The following is a 21,795-nucleotide window of genomic DNA, read 5'->3' on the forward strand; positions in this document are numbered from 1 at the left end:
GTCTACAGGGTTCTCATTGGGTCTGGGTAGAGTGGCATAGAAATCTGACAACGGGAGGCATGATGACACATCACTGAAGTACTTGAGAAGGATATCATAGATGAGATCAGGGTTCTGCTTCACATCAAGTGTCTGATCGCTACGCAAACCAACCCTCACGACATAGATAGATAGATAGACTTTATTTGTCATTGTTACAGTACAGGTACCAAACAACGAAATTTAGGAGGGGAGGCTCCCCTGGTGTTTAGGAAAGGAAAAAGAAACACATTTTGGAAAAAGCATAGATGCATAAAATCACAAGAAGGTAAGGAGCTGGTTTACATCAATAGAGGCTATGTACACAATCCACTGTACTATACTGCACAGATAGTCAACTAGGGTTGTCATATTTCACAAGAAAGTATTTTTTCACATTTTTTTAAAGTGTCACAGTTTGCAGGCTTGAAAATGTACATGTTTGTGCCTCAGCACTAGCTGCCATACAATCCGTCCGGACTGTCCTGGGCCCAGAACTTAGGCCTTTTCTGTGTTCAGGGCCTTGACGGCCCTGTGGTAGAAGCTGTCCTTCAGTCTGTTTGTCTTAGCGGCCAGGGTCCTGTACCTCCTGTTCGAGGGCAGCTTGACAAAGTGTTCGTGCCCAGGGTGGGTCGGGTCCTTGGAGATCTTGGAGGCCCTCCTGAGACAGCGTGTTTTGTACAGCTCCTCCAGAGAGGGGAGGGTGGCGCCGGTGATCCTCTGTGCTGTTCTCACGACTCTCTGTAGATCGCTTCTCTCCGCTGCCGTGCAGCTGTGGTACCAGTTGGAGATGCCGAAGGTGAGGATACTCTCCACTGCGCCGTGGTAGAAGGCCACCAGCATCTCCTGCTTGCTGTGTTGTTTCTTGAGGCATCTCAGGGTGTATAGCCGCTTCTTCTTCTTCGGCGTATGGGTAGTTGTTTTTCCTCTCCACTCCACCAGGCTCGGGGCCGAGGGGCTACCCTTTTACCACCCCGAGACCTGGTTGAGGGGCTCACCCGGGCTATATTTCTGGACACCCCTCCAGAAGCCACGTCATCGTCTCGTCATCTAATACCGACAGACCATGCATCCCGTTGGGTGGGTGGTACACCGGGCAATCCAGGATAATATGGTCTGCGGTTTGGTCCTCTGCGCCACACTCGCACGACGCATTTGGGGCCAAGCCCCATCTGTGCATTGATGAGCGGAAACGCCCGACGCCGGTCCGGAGACGATTGAGCCTCACCCAGGATAGCCTTGGCAAGTCCATCCCGAGGGGCTCAGCGCCGGCGACTGGGATGTGGTCGCGGAGTTTGGAGGTGTTAGCCTCCCACTCCGCGCGCCACATATAATCCGCCCATCCTGCCGCACTGATGTTGAGATCTCTGCATTGCTGCCTGAGATCCTGTGCGGCAGGCACAAATGGGTGTCTCGACTTGAGACGCCGGGAGGGCTCCGCTGTTATAGTGAGCCTATCATGGAGCAGATGGTTATTAAGCTCCGCGGCCCGGCAGGCGAGACGTGCTGTGGCTCCCATGCGGCGGAGGCCTGCGGGCTGGATGCCTGCTAGGATGGGAAGGTTGTCCACGGGGGTAGGACGCAGGCATCCTGTCACAATGCGCAAGGCTTCGTTTATAGGCGAGTCGATGAGGCGGGTGTGGGCACTGCGACACCATACTGGGGCGCAGTATTCACTAGTTGAATAAACGAGGGCTAGGGCTGCCGTGCGCAAGGTCCTTGCGCCGGCGCCCCAGCCCGAGCCAACCAGTCGCCTCATCAACGCCACACGAGCTGTTAACTTCTTCCGCAGTGACTCGAGGTGTCGGCGAAACGTGAGCGTCCTGTCCAATGTCACGCCGAGATAGATTGGCTCAGCGGAACATGGCAGGGGAGTTCCATCTAGGTGTACTCTAAGCTCACGTTTAGCCTCCCTGTTGTTAAGGTGGAAGGCAGCCGACACCGTCTTTGCCTCGCTAAGCTTCAATCTCCATTTCCGGAAGTATGCCACTAGTGTCTGCATGTCCTGGCTCAGAATCCCCTCCACAGACTGCCAATTTCCAGCAGAGTACACCACTGCGAGGTCGTCTGCGTAGGCGTACTTCCGCGAGAGTGTGTTGGGCAGGTCATAGGTATAGATATTATAGAGGAGGGGGGCCAGGACCGATCCCTGAGGGACGCCGTTCTTAAGGCGTCGAAGCCTGCTTAGCTGTCCGCGACCGGTGGTGAGGGTAAAGCTGCGGTTACGGATGAGCTCCATGATCATTCTGACCATGTGCCTGTCCGGCAGCAGGCGGAGCAGCTTGCAGGAGAGGCCGCGATGCCATACGGTATCGTAGGCAGCCGTCAGGTCTATAAAGACGGCCCCGGCCTTCTTTTTTGCCGAAAAGCAATCCTCGATGTCTTGAGTCATAAGGGTGACTTGATCTACGGTCGACCTCCCGCGTCGGAACCCGGCCTGCTCACGTGGGAGCAGCGGGTCGACAATTGGTTCGATGCGGGCGTAGATGAGACGCTCGAGGATCTTGAAGGGGATGCATAACAGAGAGATGGGACGGTAACTCTTAGGGTCCCCTTCAGGCTTATTCGGTTTAGGGATCGCAACAACTAGGGCTCTTCGCCAGATTTTGGGGATCTTGAGTTGGCGCAAACAGGAAGTGAGGAACGCTCTCAGCCAGGACTTCAAGGCGGGTGCGGCATGGAGAATAAGCTCCGGGCAGATGGAATCAGGCCCCGGAGCTTTCCCTGGCTTTAGATGCTGGAGGGCAGCAGCGAACTCCTCCGGGGTGAATTCACCGGAGATGTAGTCACTGCTAGGTGTTGGGGCCCTCCAGAGGTCTGACACTTCTTTTGCCACAAGTCGAGACGACTCGCGGTCTTTGCCCTCGTATGACCCACTTTTCACAAATTGTGATGCGATTTTATTTGCAGAGATGGGGCAGTGACGGGGGGAGTGTCTGGACCTACCAGTGAGATTGTTCATGATACTCCATGCCTTACGGCTGGAGTGCGAGAAGTCGATGGAGTCAATGGCCTCCTCCCAGCGCTCCTGTCTTTTACGGCTGAGTCTTGACAGCAAGGCTGTTGCGAGCCTGTCCGACTCAGCTCCTGCAGGGGCCTGGAGGAAAGCACAGTGGAGCTTCTCACACTCCTCATCCCAACACGGTTTGTAGCTAATGCGACGTCCGCGTGGGATGGATTTTTTTGCCGCTTTCACCAACATGCCACAGAAGTCCCGGTACGCCTCATCCACGTTGTTAGAGTTAGGCGATGGGAGGTGCCTTGTGGATTTGTTGGTGAGGAGGCGGAAGCGTTTCCAGTCGGCCTTTCGGAAGTTCCACCGTTTCACTGGCTCACTCGGAACAAGGTTCACGAGTTTGGCCGTTGTTATCAGTGAGGGTCGATGTTGAGACCTCGGGAACTTTCCTAGCACACGTCTATCGGGGAGCCGGTTGTCAGCGCTGGCACTCGCGAATGCCAGGTCAGGGTTCGTCCCAGTGTTCCAACGACCGGAGCGGAAGCTGGCTGCGCCCTTGGGGTCGTACAACAGGGCCAGGCTGTTATTAGCTGCCCAGACAGCCAGGTTCTCTCCGTCGGGTGAGTTGGTGCGGTAGCCCCAGTCTTCATGCTGGCAATTGAAGTCACCAGCATAGATACAGGGGTGGGGGAACACTGGTAGACACACTGGTGTGATTCGCGAGGGTGGAGGTTTGTAGACGTTGATGATTTTTAGACCGGCAACGTCCACGCACAGCCACTCAATCTCCGAGTCAGCCGGGGATTGGTCAGCGAGAGTCCAGCTCAACCTTTGTTGGACAAACGTGGCGAGGCCATGCTTCCTGCTCAGGGTAGACCCAGCTAGCTCAAAGTAGTATAGCCGCTGTTGTGCCCTCTTGATGGTGCCTTTAGTGTTGTCCTTCCAGGCCAGGTCATCCCGCATGTTGTGTCCCAGGAATCGGAGGTTTGAGACTATCTCCACGCTCTCTCCGTCGATGAGCAGGGGCAGGATCTCGGACTTTTTCCTCCTGAAGTCTACGATGAATTCCTGGGTCTTTGACTTGTTTAGCAGCAGGTTGTTTACCTTGCACAGCTTGCTCAATTGCTCTACCTCATCCCTGTACGCCGCCTCGTCCCCCCCCGAGATACATCCCACCACGGTGGTGTCGTCTGCAAACTTTACGATGTAGTTGCTGGGGTGGATGGGGGTGAAGTCGTGGGTGTAGAGGTTGTAGAGGATGGGGCTTAGCACGCAGCCCTGGGGTGACCCAGTGCTGAGGCTGAGGGCTGTGGAGGTGTGGGGGCCCACCCGCACCCTCTGGCGGCGGTCGGTCAGGAAGTCCTTGATCCACGCACATATAGAGTGTGATAGACCCAGGTCTAGTAGTTTGGTCACTAGCCTGTCTGGAAGGATGGTGTTAAAGGCGGAGCTGAAGTCCACGAAGAGCAGTCTCGCGTAGCGGTTTCCCCTCTCCAGGTGGGATAGAGTGGCGTGGAGAGTCGTCGCTATGGCGTCCTCTGTGGACCTGTGGGCTCTGTAGGCGAACTGGTATGGATCCAGGTTGGGCGGGAGGCGTGTGAGTATGTGGGCCCGGACTAGTTTCTCGAAGCACTTCATGATGATTGGTGTGAGTGCCACCGGGCGGTAGTCGTTTAGGCAGCTCACCGTGCTTTTCTTCGGGACTGGGATGATAGTTGAGGTTTTCAGGCAGGGTGGGACGGTGGCCTGGGACAGGGACTGGTTAAAGATGTTGGTGAAAACCCCGGCCAGTCTCTCAGCACCCGTCCCAGGACGCCATCCGGCCCCGAGGCTTTCCTGGGGTCCACCGCCTTCAGTACGCGTCTCACCTCGTGCTCTGTGAGGGTGAGGCTGCTGAGAGCTGGAGAGAGTGGTGTCTGTGTTGTGGTTACCTCCGTTCGCCCCTCGTCGAACCGGGCGTAGAAGGTGTTCAGCTTTCCCGCCAGCAGGGGGTCGTCCTCTGCGGCTGTGAGCCTGTTGGCTCTGAAGTTTGTCATCTGCTGAACCCCCTGCCACATCCGCCTGGAGTCGTTGCTCAGGAGGCATTCCTCAATCTTCTCTCTGTGCTCTGCCTTGGCCGCTTTGATGCCGCGCTTTAGGTTGGCCCTGGTGGAGCTGTACAGCGGTGTGCGCTTCCCTGCGAAGAAGGCGTTGTCCCTCTCATTTAACAGTTTTTGGACCTTCCCAGTCATCCATGGCTTCGTGTTGGGGTAGACCCGGACCCGTTTGTCCACGGTGACTGAGTTGGTGCAGTTCACTATGTGGTTCAGAACCGACGACGTGTACTGTTCCAGGTCCTCATGCTCATATTCCTGCCATAGGGTGTCATTTAGGCAGATCTGCAGTGGAGCGGACCCTTCTGGCCAGGTTCTGACAGTCTTAGTGGTGGTGGGAGCACTTTTCCCCATTGTGGTGTATGCAGGAATCAGGAGGATTGACACATGGTCAGACATGCCTAGATGAGCTAGCGGACTAGCCTTGTAAGCACGTTTGATGTTGGTGTATACCTTATCCAGTGTTTTTTCTCCTCTCGTTGCACATTTTACATGCTGGTAGAACTTGGGTAGTACTGCCTTCAGGTCGACATGATTAAAGTCCCCCGCTATGATGTGGATAGCCTGTGGATCAGTACTTTGTTGGCTACTAATGACGTCGTATAGTCGCGCCAATGCTACTTTGCTGTCTGAGCTAGGTGCAATATACACACATGTAATTAGCACCGCGTTAAACTCCCTAGGCAGGTATGTGGGTCGGCATTTAACAGTCAAGTATTCTAGGTCTGGTGAGCAGTGGCTACTTACAGTTTTCGTGTTTAAGCACCAGCTATCCTTCGTCGATATTATGATCCCACCTCCTCTTGACTTTCCGCTACGCTCCGTACGGTCAGCGCGATGAAGCGTTCGGCCCTCTAAGCTAACGTTAGCGTCCACAATGTTGTCATTTAGCCAGGTTTCGGTCAGAATAATCACACAGCTATCCCCTACGATGCTGTTTTTTGCCACCTGTAGTCTCAGTTCATCCATCTTATTTGTCAGGGATCTGACATTTGAGAGGAAAATGCTTGGAATAGCTGGTTTGTTTGGGCTTCTCCTCAGCCTTGCTAGCAGGCCTCCCCTGCGGCCTCGCTTTTTCCTACGATCCCGCCGCCGGCGTCTCCGCCTCAGGGAGGGGACTATGAACCAGGGCTCTCCCGGTAGCCTGGCGATGTCCGTGTCAATGCTGTATTGCTCCAGGAAATCCGCCCTAACTATCTTGTCGTTTTGCGTGCCGACTTCTAATAAGTCGAGCCTGCTGTAGGTACTATATACACAACTGTTCCCTATAAGTACTAAAAAAAGAGTGAACATACAAAGGTAATTAAAAACACAATGAAACACCAGTGTGGTCGCCCCCCGAGCCTCAGCGTCTAAGCGCGCGGCCATCTTGGACTACGACATCCTTTGCCTTACCCATCAGCCTTGCCAGTATCTCCTCAGCCTGTTCATGCATTGGACATTTCTGCTTTATCAGATAAGCTTTAGACATGTCAATCCAGTCCTGGACTGAACACTTATCAGAACTATCACCTCGGAACATTGGTGGTTCCCTGTCTGATTTTACATTCACAGTAACGCGCGGAACCTCCTGTCTAACAACATTAGGATCAGTTACAGGATCTGGAGGCGATGTGCAGTTGAGGTGTGCACTGCTCATACTACTTGGGTGAACTACACCAGCTGAAATTAACTTGGTTACAATGGACTCGCCAATCTGAGCACCTAGCTGACCCATCATGTCTGAAAGGTGATGAAGAGCTTCAGTGTCATTAACACTGGGTGTGGATGTGGGAGGAGCCTCCCCTGTAAACTGTCCGACAGCAGCACAACCTGGGTCCTGACCTGACCCTGTGCCTCTACCATTGTCAGTAAACAACTGGGAACACCCCACCTCCCTACTATTCAACCCACCGATGACAGCACTGTCAGAAAAGCTCTGACATGCCCCCCATGCACCCCTCCCCATAGGCAACACTGGACTGGCAAAAATCTCATCATTAAAACCTGGCCTCTGAGCCATAGTGGTACAGACTTGCGTTGTGTAATATTACTGAATGAAAAAAAAATAATAATAATAATAATAATAATGTTTAAAAAATATATAAAGTTACAGCAGGACATAAAAACCAAAACAATCAAAGCACTTTTTAAACTGATGTAATCACAGACCTCAGACTGAATGACCATTTACTATAATACTCTGACCACACTTGATCTATCACACTAAGACCTGGCATCCACGCAGCATCCACGGAGATCGGCGTTCAGCTGATCTTGAGATCGACGTGTCACGGCACCAGTGTAACGATGGTCAAACAGGCAACCTTCTTTCAACCAATTCTTTTTATTGACCTGCATAGAAGACATATAAAACACAATTCTTCTCTGGTCTGCAACTCTTGTGAATCCATTAAGATGGCAGCCATATTCTGGTCGTCCCACCGTGTATGTATATTTCACATCAGGATAATTTGTTTACAGAAAGAACACAAATTTCCCTCAAACATTACAAATAACAATTACAAACAACATGTGGAGCAACATACCTGCATAGAAGACATATAAAACACAATTCTTCTCTGGTCTGCAACTCTTGTGAATCTGCGCATTCAAAATAACATACAATAAATGTTCTGTTTCACATCATCACAATACATCACATCATCACAATATATGTAAAAACAAACAGCACAGTACTACACCAACATTTTCACCCTACATTACAAGATTCTCCACACAAACAACAAAACACGAGGAGCATTTTACATCGCGCACATACCCATTAAGATGGCAGCCATATTCTGGTACCACCGTAAGTACGGCAACAACAGAAGGACAAAAGAACACGCAGACCTGCAGTACACCCAAACTCCAAAGGGGGCTCCAACAACAACCAGGGCTGCTCAACAACTAAATTCATTCACCACAACTAAACATACATTCCCAACTCTGTTACACTAACACCAGGGGAGCCACCCCTCCTAAATGTCGTTGTTTGGTACCTGTACTGTAGCAATGATAATAAAGACCATTCATTCATTCATTCATTCATATTCACAAGGGAAAACAAACAGACATGCCAGTTATATCTAGTTTACCAGCAGGCTAATTAGATTCTTTCCAATGCACTTAATGTCAGTGCCATTGTATACGCATAACCTATACAGTGGAAGGTTTCTATTCTAATGAATATTCATAGCTAATTATTATAATGATCTGTCTGAGACATGCAAATGGCAATTTTCAGTGTTACATGAATTTATTCCAAAACGACAGAAGGAATTATTGCCAAGCATTGACTCCACCCCTGGTCAATATCGGATATTCCTCCAGTTTCTTCCAGTGGGTTTGATAGTGTAAAACATGATAAGATGTAATATAACACCTGGGGGGGAGGAGCCTGGAGGTGACAGTCTGGTTGACAGGTAGTGACACCTTGAAGCCCACGGCCTAGAGGAGATAGAACCCCAGGAGGCGGCCTGTCTCCCTGACAACGTGACATTAATTCCCAGCGATATTTAAATTCAACGGCGCGTTTAAATGTTTGTTATTGTCCTGAAAGCAGCCAGGCACGATGGAGGAATCACACAACAGCACCGTGACATTAACGAGCACTACGGATGAAACCGCCAACTTTACGACCGTGGAAACTCAAGCTAAAACGTGGATGATCGACTTTTCTTTTCTAACTTCTTGTCGTTATTTCAAACAAGGCAGATTAGAGGAGTTCAACCAGACATTAGAGGAGTTCAACCAGACATTCTCGGCAATGGTCGGTAAGTGTCCTGGGGGGGTGTTCCATCAACGTCGCTAAAGGAAAATCTAGGCTTATTTCGTTAAGTCTCGCGAGACTCTTAAAAAGATCCAGGCATATCGTGACGTTAGAATTATAAGGTTCTATCTCCATTTTTGGTCAAAATTTAGTTTTTTTACATATTCTGATCCATTAGGTGTTTATTAATGCCTGTGTGGTGTTATTTTTAAAATGTTGACATTTTTGAGTTAGTAATTCATAAAATACAAAGGTTCCATCTCACAGAACATAATGGAATGTAAAAACTTTGACGCTCAATATCTCTGAACTGCCCTAAACGGAGATAGAACCTTATCATTCTAAACTCACGAAGTGTCCTGGTATGGCAGATGCAGAGAAAGGCTGGCACGGGCTAACTCATTTAGCTTATATGCATCGTCTTATCTCATCACTGTTTCAGGGGTCTCTGAGGGGGTCTCGCATTCAAAAGCCAAACAGAAACAGAACATCTGTGCTTTCCTGGCCAGGATCATGCACAGCAAGCAGCTAGGTAACGTACATCTGCACCATCTGACCACTGTACCTACCTCTAACCCAGCGGTTCCCAAACTTTTTCAATCAGGCCCCCCTTGGGTAATTGGAAATATTTTCGAGCCCCCCCTAACCCGGTCCCCACCTAGATTGATATAATTAATTGTATAAAGTTGTACAAACATTACATTTTCTCTTCTAATAATAACAAGACACATACGTATATCCAATTGATTGATTGATTGATTGAAAACTTTATTAGAAGATTTGCAGAAGTAGGTACATGAAAGTACCTATTACATTACATTACATTACATTACATTACATTACATATTACATTCTGTTAGTCAACTAACAGGATAAAAACCCAAGAAAGCCACTGGCTTATTTCAATTGGGGTCCTTGATTCTCAATTCATCGTTACATGTAAGACAGACAAAAAAAACTAGTACTATCTACAAGATAATACAGACAAATAACTAGTACTATCTACAAGATAAACATACATCCATCATGGGAAGAACAATACAACAAAACATAAGGTATGTACAGCGGGTAGGACAGGTGGGGACATACACCACAGGTGGGGGCGGGGGACAAAACACAAAGTATGTACAGTGGGTAGTTCGGGTCTTTTAATTTGATTTTTGATTTAGAGGGTCCAGTTACGGATTGCAGCCTCCTGTAAATGTTTTTTGAGAGTGGTTTTGAAGGTGGGCAGTGTTTTGCACTCCTTTAAGATTATAGGAAGGGCGTTCCACATTTTTACTGCATAGTTTGCAAACGAGTTTAACGCCTTGTTTGTGGTGCAACGTGGTTTGTGGAGCTTCCTCTGGTATTGTATGTGTGGACGTTGTTCACTTTTTGGACTATAGTTTTATATTTTATTATGGGTTGAAAAGGAACATGAGTGCTTGGCAAATGATCCTGTGCCACTGAAATATTCAACATATCAACATTAACTAATTTCTACTGCATCACTATTCTTACTCCACACATTCCTATCACAATTACGATCAATGACTTGTGTGTGCTTGCTTTGCCTTGCAAATCTTCTCAAAGCGGGGTTGTTGTTTTGAGACTGCCACTCTCAGTTCATTCTCAATGTTCAACTTCGACCTGTATTTGCTTTTGATAGCAGCAACAGCAGAAAAGCCTATCTCACACAGGTACGATGTTGCAAAAGGCAGCAGTATTCCCACAGTTGTTGTTTTTTTTATTCTTATTTTTTATTTCTGCGCCCCCCCTGCAGTACCCCCGCGCCCCACTAGGGGGGCGCGCCCCACAGTTTGGGAAACGCTGCTCTAACCCAATACAAACATGGTTGCTAATTCACTTGCTCATATATAGCCAAGATTTGCTTTTGCAGCATGGTCATACGTGTGTGTGTGTGTGTGTGTGTGTGTGTGTGTGTGTGTGTGTGTGTGTGTGTGTTGTAGACGTTCATTTTCACAAAGATGAACAGATAACTCCTCTGATGTCTGCGGTCAAGATCTGGCCTACCTTGAGAAGAGAGGTAGTAGACCAAGTCCTGTTTGAACACGTCACCAATCTCCTCTATGTTCAGGTAAACTTAGCATAAAGGATGTCAATGATTTATATGTTGACCGACTCTTGCACAGAGTATGTTGATGTGACATAATGGCCTCTCTCACACAGTCTGTTGCTGTGTGCTTGGAGAAGGGGCGTTGCTCCATGGCTTCCTCTGTTCTGCAATGGCTTCAGGAGGAATGTGATATCCCACAGGTAAACATCTACTATTGCCATCCTTATTGCCTCAGAGTTTGGGTTAGGGCTGGTGCTAGAGTTAAGACTATGGTTAGGATTAGAGCTAGGGTTAAGGTTAGGACTGGAGCTGCAGCTAGAGTTCAAAGAGTCATATTATGCTCTTTTTCACTTCATATAGAGTCCGGAACGCACATCCTGCGTGAGTGTTGCGGGTGCTTCGTGGAACCTCTTGCTTCACGGGTGTCGATGCTTTTCTATGATGCTACTGATAACGTATCATGGTTTTGAAGGGTTATCCCCCTTGTGTGACTGTTCCGAAAAGCGAGTGGCACTCCAAAGCGAGGGGCAAGGGTAAAAAAGGGAATGGGATAGGGCCATAATAGAGGACCTTTAAGGTTAGGGCAGGTGCTAGGGTTAACACTATGTTTAGGGTTGGACCTAGGGCTAAGGGTTAAGGTTTCACCAATAGATACCCCCAGGCTATGCTGCAACCTCAAGCTTTATTCAGCTTCAACTGCTCTCTTGAAGCACTCTTATGAATGACTTAACATGTTACACCAATATTATGACTGCTCTCCATAGAACTTGACGTCCAAGCTATCGTTTATTGTGAGCAAGAAGGACATCTACCACCAGGTCCTCTTGAACTTCAGCTTCACTCGTCTGCTGGAGGCCATCCAGACTTTCCTGGACTCTTACCTGGAGAAGAACCCCTCTGACTTCCTTCTCAAGGTACTGTGCTTCTGGGAGGTTTCTGAAACATCAACATCTGTCTTAGGATCAGCTCAGGCCCAACTGTAACCCCTAACTTAAGTAGGTAGACCTTGTTAGTAGACCTTAGCTGCAGCTCAGGAGGTTACCCTAAAGTATCATGTGATCATGTAGCATTTATAATATTACACCGAAAGTGACTGAAACAAATTACCGCCAACACGAATATTAATTTAATGATCTAGTAAATGATGTCTTTTCTGTTATTGGCCGACAAGGATAGAATAAGTATATAGTACCATAACCCTTTGTGAATCTGGAATGTGTGTCTTTCAGGCTGCGACTAAAGTGGTCCAGTCATGTCCGAGGAAAGAGGCTGAAGAGGACTCTTCCTTGGCTCTGGACGAGTTGGACACCACCAACGAATCCTCTGACCACTTCAAGGAGTAAGAACTGCTTGTGTGTTTTCAGTCTGTAACTCTGTAAACTGACTGGCTAAAATTCAGTTGTTCAATATAAGCCTATGCCATGTGTTAGCAGTGTATGAAAACAACTGCTCAATTTTGTTTTCTGCCTCATTTCTTAACAGGAATAATGAGACTACTGTTCTTAAGAGGTTAGTATCAGACTGTCTATACCACTCTGCTGTGTATTACAGATATTTAGTTAGTTATTATATAATAATAATAATAATAATAATAATAATAACTTTTATTTGTATAGCACTTTTCCTGCAAACGTTGCAGCTCAAAGTGCTCCAATCTTTATATAAAAATCTAGTCTTGACTTGAACATATTTGCTGAGGTTGCATCCCTAATGTAAACTGGCAGTGCATTCCACAATCTGGGTGCATAACATGAGAATGCAGCCTCACCAAACCTCTTCTTTTCTACATGTGGTACACAGAGACAACCAGCATTACAAAACCATACATATGACCTCTACGGTCTTTTCATATGCTATTCTGAAAGTAGACACAGTATATTAGCTCAGCACTCTGAAAGTTGTCTGACTTGCCTATGCCATGTGTTTACAACAGTAGCAGTATGAAAACAACTGCTCAATATTGTTTTCTGTTCAGAAATGCTCCTTTCCAGTTTAAAAAGTAAATCATGTGCATTCTGCCTCATTTCTTAACAGGAATAATGAGACTACTGTTCTTATGAGGTTGTGTATCTGCTGTGTATTACATATATTTAGTTATGATATGACCTGTATGGTCTTTTGATATGCTAGAATGAAAGTACAGTATATATATAACAGTATATAACTCTGAAAGTTGTCTGACTTTGGGATGATTGAGTGTGTCACCTTGCTAAAGGTGAATGTCCTCCCATGCCAGCACAGTCCAGCCTCTGTCATTAAGCCAGTACATTTGGTCATTACGCTACCTTGGAATATGAACCATTATACTGCGGGCCTATGTGAGGTCAAAAATAATGTGTTTCGCCCCGCGGTGGTGTAGCGGTCTACGCACTGGCCACTAGTGCATGCTGCCCACCGGGGCCGGGGTTCGTATCCCGGCTCGCCAGATCCAGATATGGCCGAGGCACACGGGAAGCGGCATATTGGGCGGCCGCTTCCGAGGGCGGTATAGGAGTATTTCTGGACTAGGATCCGTCGCGCAACACCGCCCCCTGGGCGCCGGAATAACGGTACTGGGCTCGAGGAGCCAGTCAGCTAGTCTGCCTGGCGGCCTCTTCTGGGACTGCCGGCCACGGGGTCGTGCGGCGGATCCTATGCAATAGGCAGGGGATAATTGGATGCTAAGTTGGGTTAAATTGGCTACCAAATTGGGTGAAAAAGGGATAAAATCTGAAAAAACAAATTTAAAAAAATAAATAAATAATGTGTTTCATAATATATGACTTCTAACCCAGACCCAAAAGGAAACTGCTATCCACACACTTTGTGCAGCCATGCTTGAAACCTGAAACTGGCAAAAAGCCCAAAAGAAGGCTGAAACTGGCAAAAAGCCCGAAGCTGGGTAAGTTCTCTCTCAGTACAGAGAAATGGCTGTGTTTTTCTTAGATCATATGCAACGTATGAGTAGGTAATTGTTTTATTAACAAGAACATAGCAAAAACTGTTAAGCGTAGCACATGCAAAGTTGACGGTTGCACCCTGTCTCCCTCAGCGCTAACTCTGCTGCCATACAGACTCAGAGCAGCTTCACCTGAGCTGCTGCCATACAGACTCAGAGCAGCTGCACCTGAGCTGGACACGACCATGTTCAGGAGGAGGGGACCCAACCAGGTCGCCCACAGTATTTCTTCATCACTAACTTACTTTCCCATAACAATGTATTATTATTAATGAATAAAACATGAACAATAATGTTTTGAGACCATTCTGTCTCCAAACTAGAGTTGTGTGAGTTGAGGGCATTTTGAAGTAAGTGCAGCTCAAACCTATTTTCTTTTGTTTTTCTCCAGAAATGGACGTATGAGCTGGATATGCTTCTGAAGGCCGGGGTGAAGCGCCATGGCGAGGGGAAGTGGGCACGTATCTTACAGGACGAGGACTACGACTTTAGCGGTCGCACCGGAGTCATGCTCAAAGACCGGTGGAGGAACCTGAAGAAGTCTTTGGTCGTCTGAGGCCACAGAGCTTGAGTGTGCTGGACACTGTCCTTATCGTCTTTGTACATTACATTATTTCCCAGCAACATGTGATGCACAATAATCTGATATTAATGTGGAGAAGTTCTGTAGGTGAACTAAAGTGGCCCATCTGGTCATTATTATTATTATTATTCGTAAAACTTTGTAACATTGTTATAGTCAAAACAACGTCAATGTCAAAACAACCAGACACCAGCAGAGGGTGCTCCAAATCCTTTTATGATTGTACACAAGTGAAGCAGCATTGTGTAGTACAATGTTCAATCTTGTTTTTTAAATGTAATATATGATTATTTATGTCTGTACATAGAGGAAAGCATTCTATGAACATGAATTTGCTAACTGAGTCTGTCCAATAAAGGCAATGCTCATTTGATGTTGATCTGTGTGGTTTTGGAGTAGATATGACTTATGTTGTTTTTCATAAATAATAGACTGGTCTCGTGATATATCCACAAGGACATATAAGGATATATCCACTTGGATCCCCTCAGGTGTCCATATTAGGACACAACATTGAGACATGTGCTGTGGTTTAGATGAATATGAAGCTGTGGACTTGTGGACAGGAGCACTGCTGGGTTTTCTGGACCTTCTTCCATGTCCCTCTGCAGCGTGGGCTCCCCACCGCCTGCCAATGGAGCATCGCCTTACTGCAACACACACACACACACACACACACACACACAACATGTAGACCGTAGGATTAACAGCCTGTGTTTAAGCAAGAATACACAAGAAGCTGTGCTCTATTTTGGAAGTAGTCATACTTTGAGGGTGTTTCAACCCTTTGACTCTAATTATATACTCCACAGTCTACATGCGATAATAGATTTGGAAACAAATACTAGGGATATATTTAGACGGTGTTATCAGACACGGTGTCAGTAGCCAATAGGGGAAAAGGGCTTGAGTGGAGGTAGGTGTCAGTAGCCAATAGGGGATAAGGGCTTGAGTGGAGGTAGGTGTCAGTAGCCAATAGGGGATAAGGGCTTGACTGGAGGTAGGTGTCAATAGCCAATAAAGGTTTGAGTGGAGATGAGTGAGGGGGGTTTGCAAGAGACCATACTCTGTATTCCCTAAACTTCTCTTCAAAGAGAAAAATGGATAGACAGTGAATTGTAGAAAGCGTGAGACCAGGGTTAAAGGCCAAAGGTCATCCTAACAGGAGAGTGATGAGGGGTATAGTCTTCTACAGCACAAAGAGAACACTGTGTCCAGCCACTCTGTGTCTCTCTGTCCATCTGTCTGTCACACCCCTTTCACACGGATGTTTCAGTTTTAAAAACAAAAACACAGACATTTACACAAACGCTTTATCTGAGCTTTTAATTCAGTGCAGTGTGAGAAACGATAGCAGTAGTTAAACACTAAATCTATAAAATAGATGTACTATTAAACTGTGTGTCTGTCTGCATGAACATACTGTATTTTCCCAAACGACCCCTCCATACCTGTCAAATTCTTGGCCATCTCCTTGGCAGCTGTGGTTGCTATGGTTATGCATGGCGGGCGGTTGGCAGGCCACACACACAGTGTATCCCTCACGTATGTACTGCATCCAGTGTGTGTGTGGCTGGTTCTCCAGTGTACAGAAGGGCGTCAGAGACTCCATCTTATACTCCATACAGAACCTGAGAAAGGAGATGGGGTGCAGGGTTCAAGTTACAGTGATGCCCAGGGAGTGTGCTGGGCCTGCCAGCGGCACTCCCTAATATATTATACTGTATAAACATATTAAGTAACATGGGCGCCCTCATACAGTAAAAAAGACTAATGTTTCCTTTTTGTCCAGGTTAATATGTTTAGGGCAAGTCCAACAGTATGTAATAGGGAGCCTGGTAGGTCAGGTCACAACTGGATGTGGATGTCTTTTCTGTCTGTTCAAAGCAACACACCTATTGTGGATCAGACCTTTTGTCAGCTCATGTTTTATTTCAAAGGGTTCAGTGGAGGCCTCTAAATCTGTGTGTGTGTGTGTGTGTGTGTGTGTGTGTGTGTGTGTGTGTGTGTGTGTGTGTGTGTGTGTGTGTGTGTGTGTGTGTGTGTGTGTGTGTGTGTGCATGTGGTGTGTGTATTATGTGTTGTGTGTGTATATTGCAGGTTTTGCTGTACCTCTTGGGGCAATAAAGTTAATCTTTAATCTTTTAATCTCTCTTTTGTTATATTGTGCCGTAAAGCATTCCTTTCATAAATACATGTCATAATAAATACACTTAAACTATATCCTTATACCATAATGCTAATTACAGAAATACCAAAACATTTATAATATAATAATAATAATAATAATAATAATAATATAATGACAGTAAAGAATATGAACTAACTATGTATATCTTTTTAAATATAGGCCTATATATTAAAATTAAGGTTGACACAATGAAGGGCCACTTATTTTCTTTGTTTTATATTTTCTAAAATTAAAAAAAAAAAGTCTGGATACAATGTTAGGGGGCCCCCTAGTGGCTGGGGCCCCCCCGCGGTGGATGCGATGGACAAACTTCGAATTCTGACGTCTGCCGTGTGAGACCAGGTTGGACTAATCGCAGACCGGACCGCGTGAATGAATGAAACCATCATTGAGAAAATGTAAATGTCTCCTCTTTCGTTTAAATTTGTTTTTCAGATTTTATCCCTTTTTTCACCCAATTTGGTAGCCAATTGAACCCAACCTAGCATCCAATTATCCCCTGCCTATTGCGAGGGATCCGCCGCACGACCCCGCGGCCGGCAGTCCCAGAGGAGGCCGCCAGGCAGACTAGCTGACTGGCTCCTCGAGCCCAGCACCGTTATTCCAGCACCAGACGGGGGCGCTGTTGCGCGACGGATCCTTGTCCGGAACTACTCCTATACCCCCCTCGGGAGCGGCCGCCCAATATGCCGTTCCCCGTGTGTGCCCTGGCCATATCCGGGTCTGGCGAGCCGGGATACGAACCCCGGCCCCGGTGGGCAGCATGCACTAGTGGCCAGTGCTTAGACCGCTACACCACCGCGGGGCAATGTCTCCTCTTTCAACTGGCTCATATTGGTCTCCTAGTGCACAAAGCACAACAGATTGCACAGATTAACAGATGAACAGATGAACAGATTAATATATGATCACACAAAGAGACCGAGGCTATAGGCTAGATCTGATCAAACATAAATAAATAAAACCTTCGACGCGTGACTTCTCCGCTACAGACAGTTTCTGTTTCTAGATGTTTCCACCTGTTGCGGACACACAGCCACTTTCTATGGGAATGCATCTGCACACACAGGAGAATCTTTAAGACTTTTAAAGGGGATTTATAAATTATGCAATATTGTTAATTGGCAACGATGAAAGTTACAAAAATCGAATGCATATCTAATGAAGCTACAAACATCTATAAATATGTTATTTTTAAGTGTGCATGTGCGTGTGCGTGTAGTATTGTTTCTTCTAAGCCCAGTTATTCTAAACCCACTTCGGATGAGATAATAACTTTACAAGCCAACGTAGATCCGTTAACAAGTCAACTGGAAGTTACACTTTTTACAGTTTCAACTTCTCATTCTCACAACCACCTGTGTGCAACCTTACACATGACAAAATCACATCAAAATCACATCAAAATCACATCAAAATCACATCAGAATCACATCAAAATCACAACACTGACAAAGAGGGATGCAAGCTTTGAGGAAGGGGGAAGAAAACGTGGATTTTTCTTAATTTTCTCCTATTTACCTGTGCTCCCTTTACCTGGTATGCTACTGCTCTCCTGGGCAAATATACCCGAGCATTTCTCCCGGTCCACATGGCCCGCCAGACACAGCTCCGTGACGATCTGGAGGACCCGTTGGCACAGGCTGATCCCGTCCTCCGCGCTGTGGACACTCATCATGTCCCTCCGGTTAACGGTCCATCGCATGGTGCGTCCCTCCGGTTAACGGTCCATCGCATGCAGGGCTGGACTGGGACAAAAATTAGGCCCTGGCATTTTTGGCCCAGACAGGCCCACCCCAATCGGTCGGACCACACCCACCAGCACAAAAATACTTGCCTTATATACTCGTCTTATATACTGTGCTGTACAGTCATATGACAAACTGTAGTATTCCCCCAAACCACTACAAAGACGACTACATACAGTAAGCAATGGTACCAGTGCAAGTAGACCAGTGTACTCAGTGATCAGATTCCAGAGCGAATTTACGAACGCAGCCTTGTTGTTCTAGATTTTTTTTCCATTATCAACCTATCATTGCGCTTTAGAGTAAAACAAAGCACGCAACTGTCGCGTCTATCTTTTCATGGCAACTCTACATTGTGATTTAAAAGGGATATTAACTAATATTAAGTAATATTATTACTTGGTTACATTTTGCAATTGATCCGCGGTACACATGCGTGCCGAACCGTGGGGGGCGATCCGTTACACCCCTACACAGCTACCTATATTTTCCTTACCGGGTCAACGGTTACAGGCTGACTTGGCCCCGCTTCTTCTGTATCCTCTCTATCCTCTGTATCTGTACCCTGCTCCCGCTCCTCCCTGCCAGCCTCCTCTTCAACCTGTTGCTGTTGCTGCTGTGGTAAACTTGAGGGTGCAGCAAACATGTCCCTAATGTTTACACATTTGGCAGCATCTGCCTCGAGTTTCTTTTTGTTTTTCTCCCTAAGTTTTTCCCAGCCTCCCTTCCGTTTTAGTGTGCTTTTGCGCTCCATCTCTCTTAGTATCTATCTAGTAACTATCCAGGCTAACTAAATTTATTTTGCCGGCCGGCTCGGCCCAAAACTACCGCGAAACTGAGACGGAGGTCTGGTGCTGCGTGCGTGCGTGACCCCTGACCCCCTTCTCTCTGTTGATTGGGCCAGCCCAGTGTCTGTATAGGAAATCATCCAATGGGCCGCTGTCCCTGATTTATGGGCCGTTCAATGGTAGCTTTCGATTTATGGGCCGTTCGATGGTAGCTTTCGGCCGGGCCGGCTGGTAAAAAAAAAACAAAAACAAAAAAAACGTTTTTTTTTATTTTAATTTTAATTTTATTTTGCCGGTCGGCTCGGCCCAAAACTACCGCGGCCCACCGGGCAAATGCCCGGTATGCCAGATGGCCAGTCCAGCCCTGATCGCATGGTGCGGCCACGTCCATCTCCCACTGCGCAATGACGCGACTGACAGCCTAGGCGCGCTTCTCGCGTTTGGACCAAAAGATGCCGAGCGCACTTAGGCATTCACCCCAGCCACTCACTGGCCAATAGGAATGCCGAGCGCACTTAGGCATTCACCCCCGCTCACTGGCCAATAGGAACGAAGCATCTAAGACCCTATATACCTGCTACAGTGTTAAACTTGAACAGGGCTTTGATAGTCACCAGTTGTTTTCACAGATTATTTGTTTATTTACATTATCTGTTTTCTATTGTTGGTAAATATGTAAATACATTTGATTTAATTTAACAAATATTATATTAATATTGAAATTGCAGATTATTAATTATTAATCTCTGAGTATTGGAGAAGGGGTAGGATTAAATAAGCCTATGCTTCTTCCTACTCCTTTTCGGACATGTGAAGTAAATAGTGTTTTTTGTTTTGTTTAGTTTTTTCTTGTTTTTGTTTTGTTTTTTGTTGTTATAACTATTTCTTTTTTCACATGTTCGAAATAAAGCTTTCATTCATTCATTCATTCATTCATTCAACAGACGATTTGTGTGTAATTACTGATCTCAGTCCTATAATAACCAGCCTACGATGCTTGTGTGTCTTCTGTGTCTTTCACAGATGTGTTCTGTGAATGCCAATTATCTCATCTTGTTCCTCGATATTATATTCTAGTGGCCAAGCTTTAACATGCTTCCTCAAAACCTCACTGTAAATTATATTTCATTAATTCTTGCCTTATATATACAGATATTCAATATCTGATTGTCTGGTGTGTGTGTGTGTGTGTGTGTGTGTGTGTGTGTGTGTGTGTGTGTGTGTGTGTATGTGTGTGTGTGTGTGTGTGTGTGTGTGTACACACGTGCATGCATGGTGTCTGCGTGTGTGTGTGTGTGTGTGTGTGTGTGTGTGTGTGTGTGTGTGCGTGTGGTGTGTGTGTATTATGTGTTGTGTGTGTATATTGCAGGTTTTGCTGTACCTCTTGGGGCAATAAAGTTAATCTTTAATCTTTTAATCTCTCTTTTGTTATATTGTGCCATAGTCAAGCATTCCTTTCATAAATACATGTCATAATAAATACACTTCAACTATATCCTTATACCATAATGCTAATTACAGAAATACCAAAACATTTATATTAATATAATAATAATAATAATAATAATAATAATAATATAATGACAGTAAAGAATATGAACAGTCACCTGCAGTAACATGCAGGATGACCTGTCCTGGAAGGACAACACAAAAGCCACCATCAAGAAGGCACAACAGCGGCTATACATCCTGAGAGTCCTCAGGAAGGAACACAGCAAGCAGGAGATACTGGTGACCTTCTACCGCGGCGCAGTGGAGAGCATCCTCACCTACGGCATCTGCAACTGGTTCTCCAGCTGCACAACCGCGGAGAGAAATGCGCTACAGAGAGTCGTGAGAACAGCCCAGAAGATCACCGGCGCCCCCCTCCCCTCTCTGGAAGAGCTGTACAACACACGCTGTCTCAGGAAGGCCTCCAAGATCTCCAGGGACCCAACCCACCCTGGGTACGAACACTTTACCCGGCTGCCCTCGAAAAGGCGGTTCAGGACCATGGCCGCAAGGACAAACAGACTGAAGAACAGCTTCTACCCAGGGCTCTACGCTAACCTTTTTCACTAGGAGCACATGTGCTCCTAAATGAAAAATTTTAGGGGCACACAAAGACATTTAGGAGCACAGTGAAACATTTTATAATAACACATTTTTATTAGTGATTTTGCAGTTTTTGCACCAAAATCACACATTGGCCCATGCCTACAGCCCTACTAGACGCAGAGGATATCAGTTGTCCATATGCTTTTGTATGTTGGCCGTCTGGCACGCTTAGAGGTCAGCCAGCGGTCCACGGCAGGAGTGGGATCGAAGTCATCGACAGAAGGCCCCTCCAGGCTCATCTCTCTCGTTAGTTGAACCAGCTTGCGAATTACTTGGGCCCTCACCGGATTCCACTTTTTCTTTGTTTCTTTGACTCGCAAAATACAAATGAATGGGCTTCATTTTCTTCATTTTGAGTCAAACTTTCGATAGCGCAGCCGTGTTCTTCTCAGGGAAAGTTCACACCACACGTTATCACAGAGAACTGTACTGTGGTTGGCGGAATCGGATTGTGGCTTGTGGAATGTGGGACTTGTAGTTTAAAAAAAAAAAAAATATTGTAGTGTAGTGACCGCTCGTTAGCGAGCAAAGTATTCAGAATTCACGGCGTGTGTTGACTCAATCACCCAG

At 46.5% G+C, this 21,795-nt stretch overlaps 2 protein-coding genes across 2 annotated transcripts; one reads left to right on the top strand and one right to left on the bottom strand.

The window, feature by feature from the left end:
* Positions 1-10,811: 10,811 nt before the first annotated feature.
* LOC308164171 (telomeric repeat-binding factor 1-like) lies at positions 10,812-14,374 on the top strand (the record flags this gene model as incomplete). The annotated part of the gene is made up of 6 exons (XM_080538318.1): positions 10,812-10,901; positions 10,994-11,080; positions 11,645-11,794; positions 12,110-12,219; positions 13,934-14,030; positions 14,210-14,374. The coding sequence occupies 6 exons, from the start codon at positions 10,812-10,814 to the stop codon at positions 14,372-14,374; spliced, it is 699 nt and encodes a 232-aa protein (XP_080394444.1).
* Positions 14,375-14,933: 559 nt separating this feature from the next.
* On the bottom strand, positions 14,934-18,297 carry LOC308164172 (somatomedin-B and thrombospondin type-1 domain-containing protein-like; the record flags this gene model as incomplete). Its single annotated transcript, XM_080538319.1, has 4 exons — positions 14,934-15,051; positions 15,853-16,032; positions 17,923-17,950; positions 18,114-18,297. 4 exons carry the CDS (start codon positions 18,295-18,297, stop codon positions 14,934-14,936), a joined length of 510 nt encoding a protein of 169 aa, XP_080394445.1.
* Positions 18,298-21,795: the final 3,498 nt, after the last annotated feature.

Source organism: Nansenia antarctica, assembly GCF_963989245.1.
Source record: "Nansenia antarctica genome assembly, chromosome: 8".
Taxonomy (NCBI): Eukaryota; Metazoa; Chordata; class Actinopteri; order Argentiniformes; family Microstomatidae; genus Nansenia; species Nansenia antarctica.